Below are 22,201 nucleotides of genomic sequence, written 5' to 3'. Positions count from 1 at the left end.
ATTACTTGAACTGTAGTCTATGGAAACTTATTTAAAGCATGAAGTAACAGAACATAAACGATAATCAGGACTTTTTAATTTCACAATTCATACTCTGTTCATGCAGTTCTGAGAAAAAATGGCCAGTATTATAAGATATATATACTGTAGTCAGGGCTTTGAAATATAAACTCGCATTTCTAAGATAAGTCAGAATTGAACGTAGCTTGTTTCTTTGTGTTTTTCTCGCAGTTTATAAAATGAATCTATGGAACTATGAGATATATACTCAGTTGTTCAAGGAAAAAAAGTACAATTGAGAATAAAAAAATAAAATTAATGGCTACTTTTTCACTCTATTGAGTTTTTATTCCAGAATTCACACTTTTCACCTTGTAATTTTGAGTTTACAACTTGAAATTTAGATTTTTTCCCCTCAGAATTCTTTTACATCTTGCAATTTTGTTTTTTGTTTTTACCATAAATTGCGAATTGTGAGATGCAAACTTCACTGCCGAAAAAAAATTAGAAACACAAAAATGTAAACTCAAAATTGCAAGAAAAAGTCTTGTGTCTCACAATTCAGACTTTTTTTTTTCAATTCACTAACAGTTTTTTCTCACCCTTTTTATTCTGTGATTGAAACGAAAAGGTTGTGCAGTAATATGAGTTTGAAGATCTCATCACAAACATCTGAATTTCTAGCATGCGGTGTACGAAATAAGAGCAAAACAGTCTTATTCTCTGCAGGAGGCTGAATCTCCATCTTGTGCACCACAGTCTCAGTAAACATATTTTAAATCTCCATATTAAGATAAAAGTTGTGTTTGGTTTGCCCTCTTTCACTGAATTGAACTAATCTTCTATGTCTAGGGAACACTGGTTTAAATCAGTAGAAAACCCTATATTCTGTTGGTCTGCTCAAGGTCGCCGTGCTAGTTGTCATTGCCATTTCAGCGTCCGTCATTAAGCTAAACACTGCTAGCTGGGTACATTTGTGGTCTTCTGTGAGTATATCGATTGTTCCTTGTTTTGTTTAAACTAACTCGATTCAGAATCACCATTAAAAACTCAATCATTTATCTTTTAAGTTGTAATTACTCTGTGCAGTCCGGCAGGTTCTTAGCTCTCTTCTTAATTGTCCTTTCAAGGTGATCTCATTTGTTTACGTCCTCCATGCATACTTAAGATCGCCAAATTACTTGTTTAGTTTTGTTTTCCCCTCAAATGACTTTAACGAGGTGTGCGCTTAAAAATATTCCAGCGGCGTAGCCAACATGCCATTCAATGACAGGCTGGAAAATCACGTGATTAGAATCATAGATGACCGAACAATACCACAGCAGTATACTGATACAATGCAAAGAGAAATCAAGTGCTAATTTGGTCGTTCGGTTTATTTTGAAATATACATATTTTTCTCTGAACAGTTGTGGTGCTTTGAAGAAGTGGCATAAAGGGCTATCGATGATTGGTCTTCTCAAATAAAGCTGACCGAATATACAGATGGTGTGCAAATAAAACAATATAAAAATAACCACAACACAGACATTGTGTATATATAGTTTGTAATGTGTATTTTTACAATAAATAAATAATAATCACATGATTCGATTCAAATCATTCTAGTAAATTGGTAAACAGGAATATCTGATTCTAGTGAATCGGTTCATCTTAAACGTACCTCTCTCTCTCTCTCTCCTATGTCGCTTTGGAAATTTGGATTCATTCTAATGAATCAGTTTATCGTAAAAATACCTGTCTCTCATTTGGAGTAAGTTTGGTTTATTCTGAATCAGTCCATCCTAAATGGACTTCTCTTTCAAACAGTAGGTAGCTTTGAAAAGTCAAATTCCTCCTAGTGAATCAGTTCATATTCCAACTCTCATATGTGGGTTTGGAAATTCTGATTCATTTTGGTGAATGATTCAGTTCGTCCAAAATGAAGCTCTCTTTCATACAGTATGTAGCTTTGGAAAGGACTGATTTCCAGTGAATCAGTTTACTCTGAACATACTTCTCTTTCATATGTAACTTTAAAGAGTTTGGTTCTAGTGAATAGGTTCGTAATAAATGAATCACTCTTTTGTGTAGTATGTAGCTTTAAAAATTCAGATTCATTCTAGTGAATCAGTTCATTTTAAATGGTTCTCTTTCTCCCCTATTTACTGTAGCTTTGGAAAAGTTTGATTCCTTCTTCTAGTGAATCGGGTTTGTCCTGAACTAACCTCTCTCGTGCAGTATGCTTTGAAAAGTCAGATTCATTCTAGTGAATCAGTTTGTTTTAAATTGCCCTCCTTCTCTCCTACATAGTGTTGGAAAGCCTGATTCATTCTTTCCTAAACTAACCTCTCTCATACAGTATGAAGCTTTGAAATCAACTTGTTTTGAAATGTCCTTCTCTCATTTGTGGCTGATTCTAGTGCTTTAATTCATTCTAAATTGACTTCTCGCATACACAATACAGTATAAAGCTTTGGAAAATCAGGTTCAGTCTAGTGAATCAGTTTTTTTTTTAAATTATTATTATTATTAACACTTCGTATATGTATCTTTAGAAAGCCTGATTCATTTATTCTTTCAGATAGTTTTTGTTAATTAACAGATTCTGAGAAGTTTCAGAGTTTTGGGGCAATTTGGCAATGGCAATTTATGTTTTTTTTTTTTTTTTTTTTTTTTTTAATGCAGTAAATATTTCTCAGGGTGGGTTTGTTTAATGAATTACTACATTCCAGTGGAAAGATGTTGACTATTTAACCAATGTTGTCCAGGGGAAAAGATACAGCTCATTAAACGGCTGTTGTTACACTCACAACCTGCCATTAAATATCCTAATATTTAGTTTGCTGAATATAATTTGAATTAGAATGACTGGAATTATGATAACTTTGAACTAGATGTTTAAACCTATAATTCAAATCTTTATAGTTAATGTGATATGTGTTTGTCAACTAGTAAGAACTTGTAACTAAACACCATGACCATTATGACTAATATTTTGAAGATAATGGTGAATGTTAGTAGTATCAGTGATAGTAATACGGTTACTAAACATAATCAACTGCAATAGCTTATGTTCTGTTTATAGTCAGTGAGATTTTTGATTCACTACAACTCCAACGTTGTCCATACATGTAAAAACACACCTGAAAATAGATCAGTTTCTGTTGTTTTGTTGTAAAGTCTATCTGTTTTTAACGGTTGACTCCATCTTCTGAAGTTGGCCAACCATCATTAACTAACATTTAAACACACAGCACACCATCTTTGAGAGCGCAGAGAAATGCACTGGTTTTGCGTCGGTTATTCTGTTAAGCCTCGGTCTAGATTGAAGGCTGAACACACTGCATTGCTCCTTCCCAATTTTTTGATCTCCTCAAATCCTTCCCTGTAATTTCTCTGCCAACTCGCACTATGGATTACGTAAAGCTGTCGCCATGATGGCACAGTGGAAAGAAGGACAGGATTTGAAAGTTTCAGAAGAAAGCCACTTAAAGTTGGAGACAATAAACAAAGCCTTGAGAGAGGAAGAACCTCCACATACTCGTGCACTGAGAGCATCCGGCTCTTGGGGGCAGCATGTAGCCACCAATTTCATATAGTACAACCCCACTTCAGCATGTGTAAAAAAAAAAAATTAAAAATACATTATTGCAACTCAATGATCTGATTTAATCACATATATAAAGCACCTAAACACTACATTGCAAATAATTTGACTGCTTATAATTTATATATATACATATATATATATATATATATATATATATATATATATATATATATATATATATATATATATATATATATATATATATATATATATATATATGATAGATTAAATTGATAGCCTGAATGCACTGTAAGTCGCTTTGGATAAAAGCGTCTGCTAAATGCATAAATGTAATTTAATGTAATTTTTAATTTATATATAATTGTATTTTTTATTTTAATTAATATTATTATTTTTTTATATTTTATAAGAAGTATAATATAGTGTATAATTAATTTACTATAATAATACAATAGATTTAATTTAAATGTATAAAATATTTATTCAGTATAGTATTCAAAATAGATACTGAATTATGAATTGTATGCCTTTTTATATTATTATTACAGGATATTTATTTTATGTATTATAAAATAAGTCTTTATATTACAAATGTTTGTATATGTATGTGTGTATATATATATACACACACACAAACATATATATATATATATATATATATATATATATATATTTTTTTTTTTTTTTTTTTTTTTTTGTGTGTGTGACAGACTTATGTGTTGCATGAAGAAGGAAACACAAATCTTTGTTTGTGCATATTTTACTCAGTACTCTGAGTTTTCTTTTCTTTTCTTACAGAGGCATAGTTTGAAAAAGTCGGATATTTAATGTAAAAGCAACCTCACACATATTCCCATACAGCAAAAAAAAAGCAATAAAGCAAATCAAAAGCTCTTAGAAAAATGTCGTCTTTCTAGCTGATGTTATAAAGAGTGAAATAAAGTATGAACACTGGAAACATGTTTCATAAAAACGTACATTGAAGACTACGCTTCCCCAGAGCTTCAATGTGTGGTCGTATGTTCTGTTGCAAACACAAAGGCAATAATGGTGATTGTTGTTCTGACCTTCTCATGAGCAAATGGTGCTTAGAAAAAGCACTTATAGTAATGTATTGTGTTTGTCCATCAGATTTACCCAATAAATTAGTATTAACCATAAGTATCCATTGGGATGTACCTAGTATTGAGAGGCTAAAATGGAGTCGTACACATGTAGCATAAAACAGAGCAATAAATAATTCAAATTCAATTAAATAAACCGCTTAATAAATGCTGAAGTATACACATTATATACATTCCCTGGGTTGGGACAATACAAACTAACGAACAAATATTTGCCTTACTAATATGAACTAAAAGTATGGGACACTTGAAATAGATATTTCGACATTTGTTTTTCTCATATACATATAAATATATATACATATATGGGATCCTATAGTTTAACAATTTTCCACCAATAGTCACTGTAGCAAAGTAATATACAGCAATATTAACAAGGGTCGGTCAGCGAATCGAAATTAAGCAATGGTGAACATCCATTCAAACGTCGAACAAATGGCCGTTCAGATCAATTCACAAAGCGGGACCAAAAATTTCATTCACTCCAGTGATAAAAGACAAATTCAGTTAGGCTCTTCTTTTCATCCTGAGACTGTCTAAACCAATGACATTTTACATCGACTTTGTGCTTACATTTGATACATTTTCAGGGTTGAAATAAACGCTCGGGGGAGGGGGGGGGGGGTGATATTAACAGTGCAAGAATATACAGACAGGTATGATGGAGATAGAAAATAATCTCGCTTCTAATGGTTACACACCAATTCTCATTTGTGCTTCATCGAGTTCCTGCCATTTTCAATCGGGCCGGCTTGTTTCGGGTCTCCGTGCATTACATAATTGTCCGTATTTCTCTTGGGCACATTCTTTTACAGGGCGTACTTCAGATAAATAAAAATAACAAAAACACCCACTTTCACAAAGGAATACAACAGACACGCACACAAAAACAAAGACAGTACATGATATTTACATTATACATCTCACGTATTCTTGTCTTAAAGCGTAATTATTGGCAAAGCCAAGGTTTTCCGACTTGAGATGAACCACATTTCTTGCCGCTCCCTGGTAATATCTGTAAAAAGGTATATAACAGGCACAGTGAGGGTGGTTGAGAAATCAGTATTCACTGGGATATTGAATGAATAAACACAGCAACAAACATAACAAGCACATGTCTGTATATTTTGGCACTTGGCAAATCAAACGGGGGTCATTTTGGAAGGGTGGGATAGGGTTTTTTGGCCTAAATGGACCTGGTGTTACAGTTACAAACTCAACTGATTTTTTTTTTTTTTTTTGTCGAAGTATTTAAAATTTTTTGTGTGTGTGTTTGTTTGTTTTTGGTTCGATTAGGATTGGTTTAACCAAAGGCAACATTCTTTTGCAGCAGGTGGCGTGTCGAATTTGGCCTTAAAGAGGTTGGCGAAACGACTCCAGACAAACAGACAGAAAAGCCAGACCAGACTAGTGCTGTGAGGGACTATAACGCCTCCTCTGCTGGCTCGCAGTGTTGCCGTGAAAATACTGAACAGAAAAAACAGAGGTGCTAAATGAAGTACTCTTTCTTTTCCTCTGCATGTGCGTGGTTCCCCTCCGCATTGATGATGGCAGTGTCTGCGTCAGGGGCGTCCTCCGCTCCTTTGGCCTCATTGGTTAAGTATGTCCCTGTCCACACAGTCCCACATAGGTCACATAGACACATACGGTACAACAGTGGACATGTTGAAGCATTTTGCACACTATAGGTGAGGGGGCGAGAGGAGAGAGGGGAGGGAAGCCGTACCTTTGTGCCTGGCCAGATATCGGCCCAGGACGATGATGAAGCACAGGGTGATGAAGACCACTACGGCCACCACTCCACCGATGAGCGCGTGGTCGGGGCCGGGCTGCGTCAGCGCGTTGGGATCTGGAGGAGGAGGAGACGGAGAGAACGGTGTGAGAAGATGCTTTGGATCTGTGCTCTAAACACCAAAGGAATAACCACTGTAATTAGCCAATTATGGGTCGGTGTGTTAATATAAGACGCGCAGACTCATTACTTCCCACAGTTCACTAAATACAGTGGTAAGCAGCTCAGCTGGAGCAGGCAGTCATTTCATTTCTTTGTTGATACCACTCATGGTTTCACTGAGAAACAGCACAGCTTTGCTGAATTGAAAACATTGATTTAATACAATTTACAATTCAAGGGCCAGATTTACTAAACAGGGCACATTTAGCGTTAGAGCGCAATTCCATAAAAGAGTTGAAGGGAAGGGAAAATTCTGCGAGTGATTTACTAACAATGCACACATTAAAGAACACCGACGCAGCCAGATCATTGAGACAATGACCTAATTAACGTCTACTTCTAAGGCATGGTGTTCAATAATGACGCGAATACCAGTGACTTGACAAGCGCAAACATTGCATCATTCATTTCAATACTCTCCTTCCACAAATTTTGCGCCTGAAAGAAAAACTCCTACAAATGCATATTCAATGAGGTCAGGCGCAAAAATAACTGTCCACATCTTTTCAACGGTAATTCTTCACTGCGCGTCTGTAGTAAATCCTGGCAGTACTATTTTAACTTCGAAAGGCGATTTGGAGTGGTGCAAGCTTTTAGTAAATCTGGCCCCAAGTATGTAGGCCTATGAACTGTATCCCAGAAATCATACTCTAGGCCACACCTTTTGTGCTACATAACTTATATCTTAAATCATGCACAAATCATGTTGAGAAGTGGTCAGACTTGATGCTTACTTTTGTCTGCTGGATGATAAAACAGGACAACAAAGGATATTCAGTCCAGAATATCATAAACCAGGTTTCTGTCTATATTTCTTTTTATGAAAATATGGAATATTGGATTTTAAATGCTGGTTGGAAAGACCAGGGTACAAATACAACTTCTAAAATGCACATAAAAAAAAAAAAAAAAAAAACATATGCTCATATATATGGATAAACATATTATTTGGTAAAACGTTTGTATTTTTACTGATTAACATCTAGTATTAAGATGTGTTTTGGTAGCTCGCAACACAAGTAGACACATTCCTGTTTACACCTGGTGTTTTAATCCATCCCTTTTTTACATTTTGACCAATTAAATGGCGGGTCTATAGGCGGGTATAATGTTGCGAAATAAGCATGCACAATTTATGTATAGCCAAAAGTATAAGCCAAATGCTGTGGTTTTGTGTTAGAATCAGGAGGAAATTGAGCTTTTTACAAACTATGATTTCAGTTAGCAATGTTTAAATACTGTCTGGTTAGCGCACTTCAAGAGCACACTTCAAAATTGTAGCATATCGTACGACTTTGATGTGCTTATTTTAGTAATCACGGTTAGGTTTGGGTTATTTGATTTTTGTACGATTCAACGTCGACAATTGATTAAGTAAAATCATAAATTTGGCTTCTTGTTTTCTCTACGAGAATTTAGAGAGCATTTACGGGCATTTAGAGTATAAGTAGTTCATTACATATAATAAAGGGATGGAAATGCTGCTTTATAATGCCATTAGCAGTGCATCACTTAAAACCATTTTTTGTAATCTTCTGAATCATAAGCTTTGGAAAAATAATTTAATAAATTAATGTCACTGAAAAAGCTTTTAGAATGCATCTTCTGTAACAACTGAATATTAATTGAATACTGTGTTCAGCATTCTATATATATATATATATATATATATATATGTGTGTGTGTGTGTTTTAAATATTACTGCCATATTGCATCCACATGCAGTCAAATCGAGGAATTTCAAACCAGTGTTTACATCCATGCCAGATCACAGAAACATCCCCAGTAAGTCATGTTGCTTCGAGTTTTGGAGCCCAAGCAACATCAATTCAAAGCCAATGTTCTATACTGACTTTCAATAGGCAGCAGGAGGGAGGGGGATTTATCATTACAAACAAATGTTGAACAGCTACCAAAGACCTGTCATATCTCACACAGCCCTGCTAGGACCAAAGTGACTCAATCCTTGGCGATATACAACAAGTTTAAAAACGGCAGGGGTTGCGGCAGGCTGATTTGTCTCCTGGGTTTAACTTTGAGTGAGCGAGCGCAGACTGGGGTGAATTCGGTCGCCTCTGAACTTCTACTGAATAAATCGCCACCTGGAGTTGTGTATCTTAAGCCCCCACTGTGGATAGCATAGTATGCTAGACAGCTAGTGCTGCCACTACCTGCCTCAAATGTGTTGAAGGATTAGTTAACCCCCAAATTCTCATTCTTTCTTCTTCACATTCTTAAAATGTGAATATCCAATGAATATATTGGCCAGTATTTTCCATATAATGAAAGTAAATGAGGACTGCGAAAGAATGTTATGTTGTAATTCATTGAAAATTTGATCCTAAACCAGATCAGTAAGATTAGCAAACATATCATTCAGAATATGTTTACATGACAATGAAGGTTATCTTTTGCCCCTTTTTTGTACTGATGGCAACTCTGTCGAAACGATTCCTGTTCATACTCATCTACAAAAATGACCTAGAAGGCTGTATTATGCATGTCAGGCCAGTAGTTGGCGATCATAATCATGACGTCACCATTTTAGCTAATCAACATTTTTGTAGTTCACATGGAGACAATACGGAAATTTTACCTTGAAACTGTTTTTAAAAAGTTTGTTTTCAGACGCCCCCCCCCCCCCCAAAAAAAAACATTTTGTCATGCAAGCGAATGACCAAAATGCATAAAAAGTTTTCAATTTCTAGTAAAAAATAGTGTCGTGTAGATGCCCCCCTCAGATCCTTTTAGTGAACTGAAGCAAATAATTCACTTAGAAAACAACAACATCAACAAAAGCCTGTTCTAAAGTGTTAATTCATGATGATTCTTACAAGATGATTTTCTGTGAATACAGATTTACATTTTGGATTCTATCTCCACTTTTATGATACTTTGATGGGACTGAGCGATAAAATTATATCATATTGAGCAATAAAAATTATGTTGATAAAGATGATACATTCACTCTCAGGTCTAATAAAGCATTTCCTTCCCCATTAAAGGGAGAGTTCACCTAAAAAGTAAAATTCTGTCATTGATTACTCACCCTCATCTCGTTCCAAACCCGTAAGACCTTCGTTCATCTTCAGAACACAATTTAAGATATTTTTGATGCATTCCAAGAGCTCTCTGACCCTCCTATAGAAAGTACATGTTTAAAGTTTAGAAACGTAGCGAGGAGGTCAGTAAAATAATCCACGTGACATCAGGGGTTCAACTGTAATTTTACGAAGCTACAAGGATACTTTTTCTCTGCATCCCCCTATATCGCCATTTTGAAGAGTATCACATAAATAAACAACATATGTTTACCTGTGTTATACTCTTCAAAATGGTGATATAGGGTGATGCCAAGGAGATGAATTGTAGAATGAAGTTGTTATTTTCTTTGCGTATATAAAGCGATTATTTTAACGATGTCCTTTCTACATTTCTGTTCCTTGATCGTGTTTGGATTCTTGCTGTCTATGGGAGGATCAGAGAGCTCTAGGAATGCATCCAAAATATCTTTGTGTTCTGAAGATGAATGAAGGTCAATGTTGTGTGTAATGCAAATAATATAAAGTATATATATAGTGATAAAATTTTTGGGCATATCGCCCAGCCATAGGATTTTGTCATTTTTTTTAAGCTTAAATTCTTCAGTCCTCATTCTTCTTCTTCTTCTTCTTCAAAAAATAACCTTTTATGTTAGGAAGAAAGTCATAAATGTTTGGGAAAACAGGGGTGGATGGGATTTTCATTTTTGGGTGAACTATCCCTTTAACCTCACTTGAAGGGCTCAAGACAAAATGGTTTTTGTTTGACCTGGAGCGATTGCGTCCTGACACAGCACCTTTGGCCCTACATTGGGTGCCATTTCAGTGCTTTTTCAAGGATGTAAACTTTAACTATGTGTCTTTATTGCTCTTCGAACTTGCTCTCATTAGCTCATAGTGATGAATGGCTCTCGCTTCTGCTGCGCTTGGCAAAGTGACCCTGGGAGATGTGTAGACCAGGGACTTCTGCAGACCCATTTCTAACACATAAATGAACCCATTTAGTTCAATTAACAATGTGCTTTGTTTTGAGGCAAAATAAAAGCCACGTGGAAACTGAGTTCAAAGATACATGGGAGGCTATTCAGAATGTTGTACACTAATCTTGACTTGGTTTGCGAATTGTTATACTCCACTCCAATTTGGACAGACTAAGGTATATTGTAGTGTATTTGCTGCCCAAATACACTTACAAAACACTATAATATAAAAAGTTCGGTAACACTTTAGTATAGGGTCCAATTCTCACTAATAACTAGTTGCTTATTAGCATGTCTATTATTAATATATTGGCTGTTTATTAGTGCTTATAAACTATTAATAAGCAGCAAATAAGGAGTTAATTAAGGCAAAAGACATAGTTAATGGTTATTTAAAAGTGAGAATTGGACCTTAAAATAAAGTGTGACCAAAAGTTCATACTTTATATAAAGCTAAAGCACTTTTTGTAAGTTGCTATGGATAAAAATGTCTGATTAAATGCTTAATATTGCAAATCTAAATACATTTAAGCAATCTGTAATGCTTGACCAAAATAACAGTAAAAGAGAAACTGTACATTAAAAGATGTTCAGAATAAAATCTGGAATGGATTAATTTATATAAAACCAACACTAAGTAGTAACTTGGCATCAGCGTCTGATATAATCACTCTATTTTAAAGATCGATTGGACTATCTAATGTTTAAGCGTACCTTTTCATATCCATATCTACATCTTGCACTTGAATTCAATTTGGTGTGTTTGGCCAAAACATTGGGAATCATGAGGATTTATGAAACAATAAAACATTGATGTCGTGTTATTGATTATGGTTTATATTTAAAAAAATTCACAATTGGGTTAGTGCAATTAAGCATATTGAACTATTCTACCACTTTAACTTTCAACAAATACTTATTGCCGAGGAAGGTTGCTTTAATTTAAAATGTTATTTTGAGTGAATAACTAGAATAACTTTAAAAACAACTACATATTCAGAAGTTGAGAAAGCTCAAATAATGCTTTACAGCTGGTAGCTTGGTCTTTTTAAGTTAACTCATCTTTCTATTTTTTCACAGTTTAGTGCCAACACAGTACTTAGGTTGTGGTACCCTATAATAAACATGGACATGGGCTACAAAATGGGCTTTAGTTTCCAAAAATAATACCAGAAAAGCCATTATTGCTGCAGATGTCTTTCATTTTCTCATGAATATGCAGTTTGATAATATAGTTCAATTTATGGACCGCATTAAGTGCTTCCAGCTCGAACTGAATGAGCTGTGTATGCGGCTACATGATTTCAAGCTGCTCTTCCAATTTCATTTTTCTCATTTAAATGAGCCCCAGGAATCATATACATTTACAATTTAAAAAGTTTATTTATTTTCTTGCAATATTGCTCTTTCCCATTTCGGCGTTGTAGTTGGCTGTTGCTTAGAAATGCAGAGTTTTGCATATCTCTTGATACTAAGGATATTGCCTGTTATTGCCTGTGCATCTTGTGAATGAACAGTTTTAAAGCATGGGGGGAAAATAATGATGTTTGTCTTGTTTTGCAGTACATCGTCTTTAATTAAAGGCAGGATTCGCATTCTTAGCTTATGTGCTACTGTAGTGTCTCCTTATTTATGCACATACACTAATCACTTAAATTATTTTCATAAAGGCCCTTTAATATTTTCATGATTTTGTATGTGGGAATGTACTGTATCTAGAAAATAAATGACTGTGTTTATTTCAAGAGCTTCCAGTGATAGATGAAAAAAACAACAAAAAAACATTATATATATATATATATATATATATATATATATATATATATATATATATATATATATATATATGTGTGTGTGTGTGTGTGTGTGTGTGTGTGTGTGCACGACCAATCTCACCATAGCAGCTATTGCTATCCACCATATTATCAGACTTTTGCTCATTTTAAAATAGATTTATGATTGTTCTGTATGTTGGAAATGTTGAACACAGAATGTAAAAAAATAAATAAACTAAAGGTACAGTATTTTTTTTTTCCTGTGGCACTTAGAAAGTGACAAAAGTATCTAGAGATGATATTCTCTATTTTTTTTATTATTTGTTTAATTTTGTTAAATAAATTAAAACAACAAAATGCAACATAAAGTATAATCATGCAGTCCAAATATTAGAACATGTACACTACACCACTATATAGTTACACCACACTACAATATGTCAAGGTAAAATATTAAATATTTTTGAAAAATATTTAAAAGTACAAAATATCTTTGAATGAAGTATCTTATGTTCATCAAGGCTACATTTATTTCATAAAAAATACAGTAAAATCTATAATATTGTGAAATATTATTACAATTTAAAATAACCGTAATTTTATTTGAATAGATTTTACAATTAAATTTATTCCTGTGATGCATAGCTGAATTTTCAGCATCATTACTCCAGCTTTCAGTGTCCCATGATCCTTCAGAATTCAATGTAATATGCTGATGTTATGCTGAATTTCAGATGTTTATTATTGTAAAAAAAAATGAGGACAGAGTAGGACAGTGAAAGGCTTTTGTAGTTCACAGTAATATTAATACCAATTGCTTATTTAAAAAATAATAATTATAATTTTATCACTTTATAAGCAAACCTTTCCCAAAATAAATAAATAAATAAATAAATAAATACATCCTGTAAAGTGAATATCTGTAACTAAGAGCAGCAGAGCATCAGCAAAGGGTCGAACAGACATGCCAGAATAGAAAACAATTTGATATCTCCAAATGTATCTGATCACAGAGTGACAGCTGGCCAGCCGAGGTCAGAAGCATGTGCATCTCTCTGTTGATAGAGCAAAGACACTTCACTTCACTCTTCTGGAAATGGAGCTTGTTTGTGGAAATAAATCAGTACTCAGTCAGTAGAAATTCCATTAGCAATCATTAGTCTCATTCAAGGATGGTGACATGTGGCCAAAGACGTACATCATTTCACTTGAGCATTAATGAATTCCATTAAGATCTCGCATGTGAAAGGCCGGAGGCACAGAACTGATGTGTTTTATGGCACACACATACCCAATCAGAATGTTTTAAATAAACATTTGCATCAAAATAAATCACTGTGCAATTAATTACTGCTTGCTTTACAATTTGTGGCAAAGAATCTGTGAAATTATACATAGAAATGTCTGTGAAGATAAGAAATCGAGGTCTATACGCAGCGCTTTCCATTTGCATCATTATTAGAATGTTTCAGATTCAAATCAAGTTAAGGTCTCTTGACAGGATCTGTGACACTTTGTTGATTAACACCGAATGCAGTCTCTTTGTTTGGAAAAACAAGCATAAATTGTGTGATGTAAGACATTCTGGAGGGTATTTTATTATTTTATTACAAAGATACTTAATTATTTCATCCAAAAGTTTTAAATCATTCTTATAATTTTTAAAAAGTTAATACACTTTCATTATTAGTGTCCATACTATGGTGGCTCAGTAGTGCACAACACAACAAAATCCTTGTTTCTAAGGATTTTGCTTCCTTCTGTTTTGTTGCGGCTTGTTTCCATTTGTGTTGTGGCTTGATTCCATTGTGATGGGGCTTGTTTCCATTGTGTTGTGGCTTGTTTCCATTGTGATGGGGCTTGTTTCCATTTGTGTTGTGGCTTGATTCCATTGTGATGGGGCTTGTTTCCATTGTGTTGTGGCTTGTTTCCATTGTGATGGGGCTTGTTTCCATTTGTGTTGTGGCTTGTTTCCATTTGTGTTGTGGCTTGATTGCATTGTGTTGTGGCTTGATTGCATTGTGCTGTGGCTTGATTGCATTGTGATGTGGCTTGTTTCCATTTGTGTTGTGGCTTGATTGCATTGTGTTGTGGCTTGATTGCATTGTGTTGTGGCTTGATTGCATTGTGCTGTGGCTTGTTTCCATTGTGTTGTGGCTTGTTTCCATTTGTGTTGTGGCTTGTTTCCATTATGTTGTGCTATTTTTTTGTTGTGGCTTGTTTCCTTTGTGTTGAGGCTTGTTTTTATTTATGTTTTGGCTTGTTTCCTTTGTGTTGGGGCTTGTTTCCATTTGTGTTGTGCCTTGTTTCCATTGTGTTGTGCTATTTTTTGTTGTGGCTTGTTTCCTTTGTGTTGTGACTTGTTTCCATTGTGTTGAAGCTTGTTTTTATTTATGTATTGGCTTGTTTCCATTGTGTTGTGGCTTGTTTCCATTGTGTTGTGGCTTGTTTACATTGTGTTGTGGCTTGTTTCCATTGTGATGGGGCTTGTTTCCATTTGTGTTGTGGCTTGTTTACATTGTGTTGCGGCTTGTTTCCATTGTGATGGGGCTTGTTTCCATTTGTGTTGTGTCTTGTTTCCATTGTGAGGGGCTTGTTTCCATTTGTGTTGTGGCTTGTTTACATTGTGTTGTGGCTTGTTTCCATTGTGATGGGGCTTGTTTGCATTGTGTTGTGGCTTGTTTGCATTGTGTTGGGGCTTGTTTCCATTTGTGTTGTGGCTTGTTTGCATTGTGTTGGGGCTTGTTTCCATTTGTGTTGTGGCTTGTTTCCATTGTGTTGTGGCTTGTTTACATTGTGTTGTGGCTTGTTTCCATTGTGATGGGGCTTGTTTGCATTGTGTTGTGGCTTGTTTGCATTGTGTTGGGGCTTGTTTCCATTTGTGTTGTGGCTTGATTGCATTGTGCTGTGGCTTGATTGCATTGTGATGTGGCTTGTTTCCATTTGTGTTGTGGCTTGATTGCATTGTGTTGTGGCTTGTTTGCATTGTGTTGTGGCTTGTTTGCATTGTGTTGTGGCTTGTTTCCATTTGTGTTGTGGCTTGATTCCATTGTGATGGGGCTTGTTTCCATTGTGTTGTGGCTTGTTTCCATTGTGATGGGGCTTGTTTCCATTTGTGTTGTGGCTTGTTTCCATTTGTGTTGTGGCTTGATTGCATTGTGTTGTGGCTTGATTGCATTGTGCTGTGGCTTGATTGCATTGTGATGTGGCTTGTTTCCATTTGTGTTGTGGCTTGATTGCATTGTGTTGTGGCTTGATTGCATTGTGTTGTGGCTTGATTGCATTGTGCTGTGGCTTGTTTCCATTGTGTTGTGGCTTGTTTCCATTTGTGTTGTGGCTTGTTTCCATTATGTTGTGCTATTTTTTTGTTGTGGCTTGTTTCCTTTGTGTTGAGGCTTGTTTTTATTTATGTTTTGGCTTGTTTCCTTTGTGTTGGGGCTTGTTTCCATTTGTGTTGTGCCTTGTTTCCATTGTGTTGTGCTATTTTTTGTTGTGGCTTGTTTCCTTTGTGTTGTGACTTGTTTCCATTGTGTTGAAGCTTGTTTTTATTTATGTATTGGCTTGTTTCCATTGTGTTGTGGCTTGTTTCCATTGTGTTGTGGCTTGTTTACATTGTGTTGTGGCTTGTTTCCATTGTGATGGGGCTTGTTTCCATTTGTGTTGTGGCTTGTTTACATTGTGTTGCGGCTTGTTTCCATTGTGATGGGGCTTGTTTCCATTTGTGTTGTGTCTTGTTTCCATTGTGAGGGGCTTGTTTCCATTTGTGTTGTGGCTTGTTTACATTGTGTTGTGGCTTGTTTCCATTGTGATGGGGCTTGTTTGCATTGTGTTGTGGCTTGTTTGCATTGTGTTGGGGCTTGTTTCCATTTGTGTTGTGGCTTGTTTGCATTGTGTTGGGGCTTGTTTCCATTTGTGTTGTGGCTTGTTTCCATTGTGTTGTGGCTTGTTTCCATTGTGATGTGGCTTGTTTCCATTGTGTTGTGGCTTGATTGCATTGTGTTGGGGCTTGTTTGCATTGTGTTGTGGCTTGTTTCCATTGTGTTGTGGCTTGTTTGCATTGTGTTGGGGCTTGTTTCCATTTGTGTTGTGGCTTGTTTGCATTGTGTTGTGGCTTGTTTGCATTGTGTTGGGGCTTGATTGCATTGTGTTGTGGCTTGTTTCCATTGTGTTGTGGCTTGATTGCATTGTGTTGGGGCTTGTTTGCATTGTGTTGTGGCTTGTTTCCATTGTGTTGTGGCTTGTTTGCATTGTGTTGGGGCTTGTTTCCATTTGTGTTGTGGCTTGTTTGCATTGTGTTGTGGCTTGTTTCCATTGTGTTGTGGCTTGTTTGCATTGTGTTGGGGCTTGTTTCCATTTGTGTTGTGGCTTGTTTGCATTGTGTTGTGGCTTGTTTCCATTTGTGTTGTGGCTTGTTTGCATTGTGTTGGGGCTTGTTTCCATTTGTGTTGTGGCTTGTTTCCATTGTGTTGTGGCTTGTTTCCATTTGTGTTGTGGCTTGTTTCCATTGTGTTGTGGCTTGTTTCCATTGTGATGGGGCTTGTTTCCATTTGTGTTGTGGCTTGTTTGCATTGTGTTGTGGCTTGTTTCCATTGTGATGGGGCTTGTTTGCATTGTGTTGTGGCTTGTTTCCAGTGTGTTGTGGCTTGTTTCCATTGTGATGGGGCTTGTTTCCATTTGTGTTGTGGCTTGTTTGCATTGTGTTGTGGCTTGTTTCCATTGTGATGAGGCTTGTTTGCATTGTGTTGTGGCTTGTTTCCATTTGTGTTGTGGCTTGTTTCCATTTTGTTGTGCAATTTTTTTTTTTTTGTGGCTTGTTTCCTTTGTGTTGGGGCTTGTTTCATTTGTGTTGTGACTTGTTTCCATTGTGTTGTGCTAATTTTGTTGTGTTGTGGCTTGTTTATTTTGTGTTGTACTTGTTTCCGTTGTGTTGTGGCTTGTTTTTATTTGTGTTTTGGCTTGTTTCTATTTGTGTTGTGACTTGTTTCCATTGTGTTGTGCTAATTTTGTTGTGTTGTGGCTAGTTTGTTTTGGTTAGTTTTTGTTTCCATTGTGTTGTGCTGATATCATTGTGTTGTGGCTTGTTTCCATTGCGTTGTGCTAATTTTGTTTTCACTGGGGCTTGTTTTCATCGTGTTGTGCTAGTTTCATTGTGTTGTGGCTTGGTTCTGTTGAGTTGCGACTTGTTTCCATTGTGTGATTTTGTTGTATTGTGCACTACAGGGCCACAGTACCATACACATATTTTGCAAAAGTTTCTGTGTTTACCATCGACTGGCAGACCGTTAATAATTTTCTATGGTAATCAATATCTTGTCACAAATAAATCTTAATTAGTTTGGAACTGATAAAGTTCCTCAAAGTATGTACTGCATTCTAAATAGAGATGACACCTGCGATACTATCTTTACGTGCTGTACATAATCACTGTCATCTCCACACACTCATTTCGCAGCTCATGTTCACGGCACTCCCAGTGGAATATGGTGTGGGTGGCATAAAATATGATTAGGTTTTAAAAACAAATTAGAGTTGCTAATAATTAAAATCAATTCCTTCATGGGAGAGCAGGCTATGGAAAACTGACCTAAGACAAATAGTTAGAACACATCGAGGTGGAACATTCAGCACAGAGACTGCAGTGAAAGAGACGATCAAGCTGAAAAATCAATGGTTCACGAAACAAAAACAGGACAGAAACTGCACATACAAAACAAAACATGTTTTCAAAAGGCATACCATGCATAGACTGATGACTTATTTTTTTTTTTTTATAATATCAGCAATTCGACAGTCACTGCTGCTACTCGATTCTAGTGAGCTCAACAAGAACTTGAAGCTTTGTGTTCTACAAGGACACTGAGCTATCTTCTCAATATACAAGAGTCAGACTTGGAAATAAGCCCCCCCCCCCCCCTTCCAATATGATGTTTTATCAGAAATATGAAATTGTTTTTTTGTGCTTTTGCTCAAATCGTTTCTGGTCAATGACATACTGAATTTAATATACAGTTATATCAAATATTTATATATCAGGGCTGGGCAAGTTAACGCGTTATTATCGCATTAATTGGTTAACGCTGACAATTATTTTATCGTGCATTAACAAAGTTTTTTATTATTACGAAAGTCCGTCACTCACTGGCTCTGAATGCACATAGAGACAAATCACAGGTCACAGAATGCAACGAGCTCGTAATCATGACTTTATACGTTGGAAATAGGACGTTTCCGTTAGCACATGAAGACAGCAGAGAAGCGCTCTCGCTCAACACAGTGGAGTGAATCGTTTTGTTAACTTTGTGGTTTGTTATTTTGAGTCGAATGGGACGCTGTAAACACCACCCTCTCACAATATATTGCTATACAGATCTATCGCTTTTGCCGCTCTGAAATATTCATGAAATCATGCAGCACGAATTAGAAGATCTGCACTCCGGTGCGGTTAGCGCCCACACTCACTGATCTATATAGTAAATGGAATGGAAAAAAAATGGACAAAACACTACATTTGAGGGCATAAAAATGTGATTAATCGTAGTCAATAATGTGATTAATCGATATAAAAAATGTTAATTGTTGCCCAGCACTAATAGATATATATTTCTAAGAGCATCTAGAGATCTATCCTTGTGCCATTGACCATTATATAATATAAACAGTATTTCTAACTCTTCTAGATTCTTCCTAACCATAAAAATATGAATTTCCTTTCACTGACGTCAGTAAGCGGTCCAAAGGTTTAAGCATCCCTCATGTGAATGACAGCACCATAGAGCACCATGACATTTCACAAAGATCAGCAGTGCTCCCATGCAAGGCAATGGCTCCCAGCTCATGCTATGGAGGAGGTTAATTGGCGTAACCCGTCACCCCACTCCACAAGCCACATTACAGCGCCCTGTCTCGCAATGATGATGTCAGCACTCCAGCAAAAAAAATATTTACCTGTGGTTGTACCTGGGAAATCTTTAGCTGTTGCCATGGACGCAGACAGAAAGGGGCAGTAAGGGAAGACAAGGGTGAGGACATCACAAGGGGAGAGAAGAAAAAAAAAAACTGGCCACAAAACTCAAAACCATTAATGAAGACACCAACTGACTGCATTAACCTGCAGTCAGAATGATGAAACATGAATGAATGGGACGACATGATGGTTTCAAGTACAAGTTCAGTGTACAAACATACACATCCTGCAAAACATTTCCATTTGGACATATTGAGAATAATACATCCACACTAATCTCCGATGTCTACTACGTCCCGCTGCACTGCTCTGTAATGATGCTACTTATCATGTAAATCGCTCCGTATTTCAAGCCAGTGAAGCTGAAGATATTTTTACTATATTAATGCCAGTTTAGTCATTTGAGTTACTGGCCTCTTTATCTTACGCAGATGGAGAGAACCAGCATGACAAATTGGGACACTTTAGGTCTCATTCACTGTGCGTACTTGAAATTGTGTGTGTGAAATCTGTATGAATCTTTTCACAAACAAATCATGATTCATCAATACATTTTGTACTCTGAATTTATGATTTTATTTTTAACTGTAATAATAAAAATGCATAAAAAAGGATTATCAATTAAATAAATAAATAAATGTTTGTCAATTTTTTAAGAAAAAAAAGTTATATTAAGATTTACTTGGTCACACCATTGATATTCGATTTTGAAAATTACCTAAACGTTTTTAAACTGGCATGAATTTGCACAAAAATATATACTAACTAACTAACTAACTAACTAACTAACTAACAAACTAACTCTTGTCCATTGTACGTGAAAGACAATTATTTTCTTGGTTACACCGCTTGACACTTGACATTTGGCAAAAATGCTTCTCATTGTATAAAATATTATTGTTTGTATTTTAAAGGGGGGGGGGGGGGGGGTGAAATGCTATTTCATGCATACTGAGTTTTTTTACACTGTTAAAGAGTTGGATTCCCATGCTAAACATGGACAAAGTTTCAAAAATTAAGTTGTACGTTTGAAGGAGTATTTCTGTTCCAAAAATACTCCTTCCGGTTTGTCACAAGTTTCGGAAAGTTTTTTTCGAGTATGGCTCTGTGTGACGTTAGATGGAGCGGAATTTCCTTATATGGGTCCTGACGCACTTCTGCCGGAAGAGCGCGCGCTCCCGTATAGCAGAGCACTGAGAGCATTCACTGATCAGAGCGAGAGCATCGCGAAATGTCACAAAAGGAGTGTGTTTTTGGTTGCCAGGGCAAGACAACCCTGCACAGATTACCAAAAGAGAAACAGCATTAAGGGACCAGTGGATGGAGTTTATTTTTACAGAGCCTCAACTGAGTTGTGCAAGTGTTTTTGTTTGTTCCCTGCATTTCGAAGATGCTTGTTTTACAAACAAGGTCCAGTTTGACGACGGATTTGCGTATCGTTTATTTCTTAAGGATGATGCAATCCCAACGAAAAAGGGACTCGATCGTGTGTTGGAACCGCAGGCGGTGAGTAAAACTGCTTCAAATATCTCTGCCTCCTTGTTAGTGCGTCCGCCTCCCATGCTGGAGACCCGGGTTCGAGCCCCGCTTGGAGCGAGTCGTTGCTGCTGCTGCTCTCGTTCAGTTTCAGCCTCGGGATCTGATTCTGGATCATAAACAAACGGCTGAATCTGACTGTTAGCCATGGTTTGTTTTGGATGATGGTTTTTTCCTCAAGGTAATGTCACAGCTTCCAAACGCTCTCAACACAAAAGCCTACTGGCGCTCGTGATTCTTTAGCTCCGCCCACACGCCACGCCTCCAGTCGGTCGTGTTTTTCCGGGAAAAATCGGTACAGGCTATCTTTCTCTTATGAATATAATAAAACTAAAGACTTTTTGGAGTTATGAAGGGTGCAGTACTACTTTATAGGTACTCAAGATTAACAGGATATTGAGTGAAAACGAGCATTTCACCCCCCCCCCCCCCCCTTAACAACATTTATTGAGTTTTCTCCCATGAAAGTATATCCATGACCCTTCCACAATATGACATTTATTTCTAACTTTTCCAGATTCTTTCTAACAGACATAAAAATAATATACTCTGGGTGTAATCATGTTAAGATTATTATTATTTTTTTTTTTATACATATTTGTTTCATGTTAAATGCATGCATTTCATCATATAGACTATAGCTTTAGATAAGTCTGTTATCTCTTGTCTGTTTTGAGGATGACAAACTGGTTCCCTTTCAGTCAGTGTCGATGTCACGTCGGTAATAACCAGCTTTGAGATCCCAAAGTTGGTCATTACTGACTGTTCCCTTCTTCAGGGAACAAAGGTTACATACGTAAGAGACGTTTCTTAAAATTCATTAATATAATAACCATTTCATGCGTCCATGCAATTATTAGTAAACAAGACCTGATGTTTAAGTGATGAATTGCAGTGTCTATGGACGTTTTTAAAGGTTCACAATGTCAGTGTTGCTTGTCCCCATATGCTTGTTTGTCCACACTGGAGTATTACATCTGCCCTTCGATTTACTGAAACAGAGCAGATGTCTGATTAGAAATGCCTTTTATCTCTCACCTCTTTGACAGCCTGACAACAAGAATTTCATCTTTGGCTAGCTTTTTTTCCCCTCAACACAAAAACCAAAAACCTTTTAGTCCAATTTGCACAATGAGGAAAAAAAGAATGTCTGATGTAAAAAGGTGGAGGTGACGTTAAGTGGCAGTGAGAGAGATGGAGAAAGACAGAGATGGGAAGATCCACATCCGTGCTGTAGTTCAAACGCAGCGTGACTGTTCCCCCCTCATTTCTGC

At 36.3% G+C, this 22,201-nt stretch overlaps 1 protein-coding gene across 5 annotated transcripts in view; it reads right to left on the bottom strand.

The window, feature by feature from the left end:
- Positions 1-4,297: 4,297 nt before the first annotated feature.
- Positions 4,298-22,201, bottom strand: part of LOC127972804 (cell adhesion molecule 2-like) — a 216,970-nt gene continuing 199,066 nt past the window's right edge. Inside the window, exons 9-12 of one of the 5 annotated variants that reach the window (XM_052576595.1) lie at positions 19,373-19,399; positions 6,404-6,526; positions 6,180-6,285; positions 4,298-5,692 (exon numbers count right to left, since the gene is read on the bottom strand). In XM_052576595.1, the coding sequence (XP_052432555.1) occupies positions 5,587-5,692; positions 6,180-6,285; positions 6,404-6,526; positions 19,373-19,399 (362 nt within the window). In that variant the 3' untranslated portion in view covers positions 4,298-5,586. Of the gene's footprint in view, positions 6,286-6,403; positions 6,527-19,372; positions 19,400-22,201 lie in introns of all 5 variants that reach the window. The other 4 variants (XM_052576599.1, XM_052576596.1, XM_052576598.1 and 1 more) reach the window with 4 other exon arrangements.

This window comes from Carassius gibelio, chromosome B15 (assembly GCF_023724105.1).
Source record: "Carassius gibelio isolate Cgi1373 ecotype wild population from Czech Republic chromosome B15, carGib1.2-hapl.c, whole genome shotgun sequence".
In the NCBI taxonomy this organism is placed as follows: Eukaryota; Metazoa; Chordata; class Actinopteri; order Cypriniformes; family Cyprinidae; genus Carassius; species Carassius gibelio.
The sequence above is the reverse complement of the archived record's forward strand: the minus strand, read 5'-3'. Positions and strand labels throughout refer to the sequence as shown.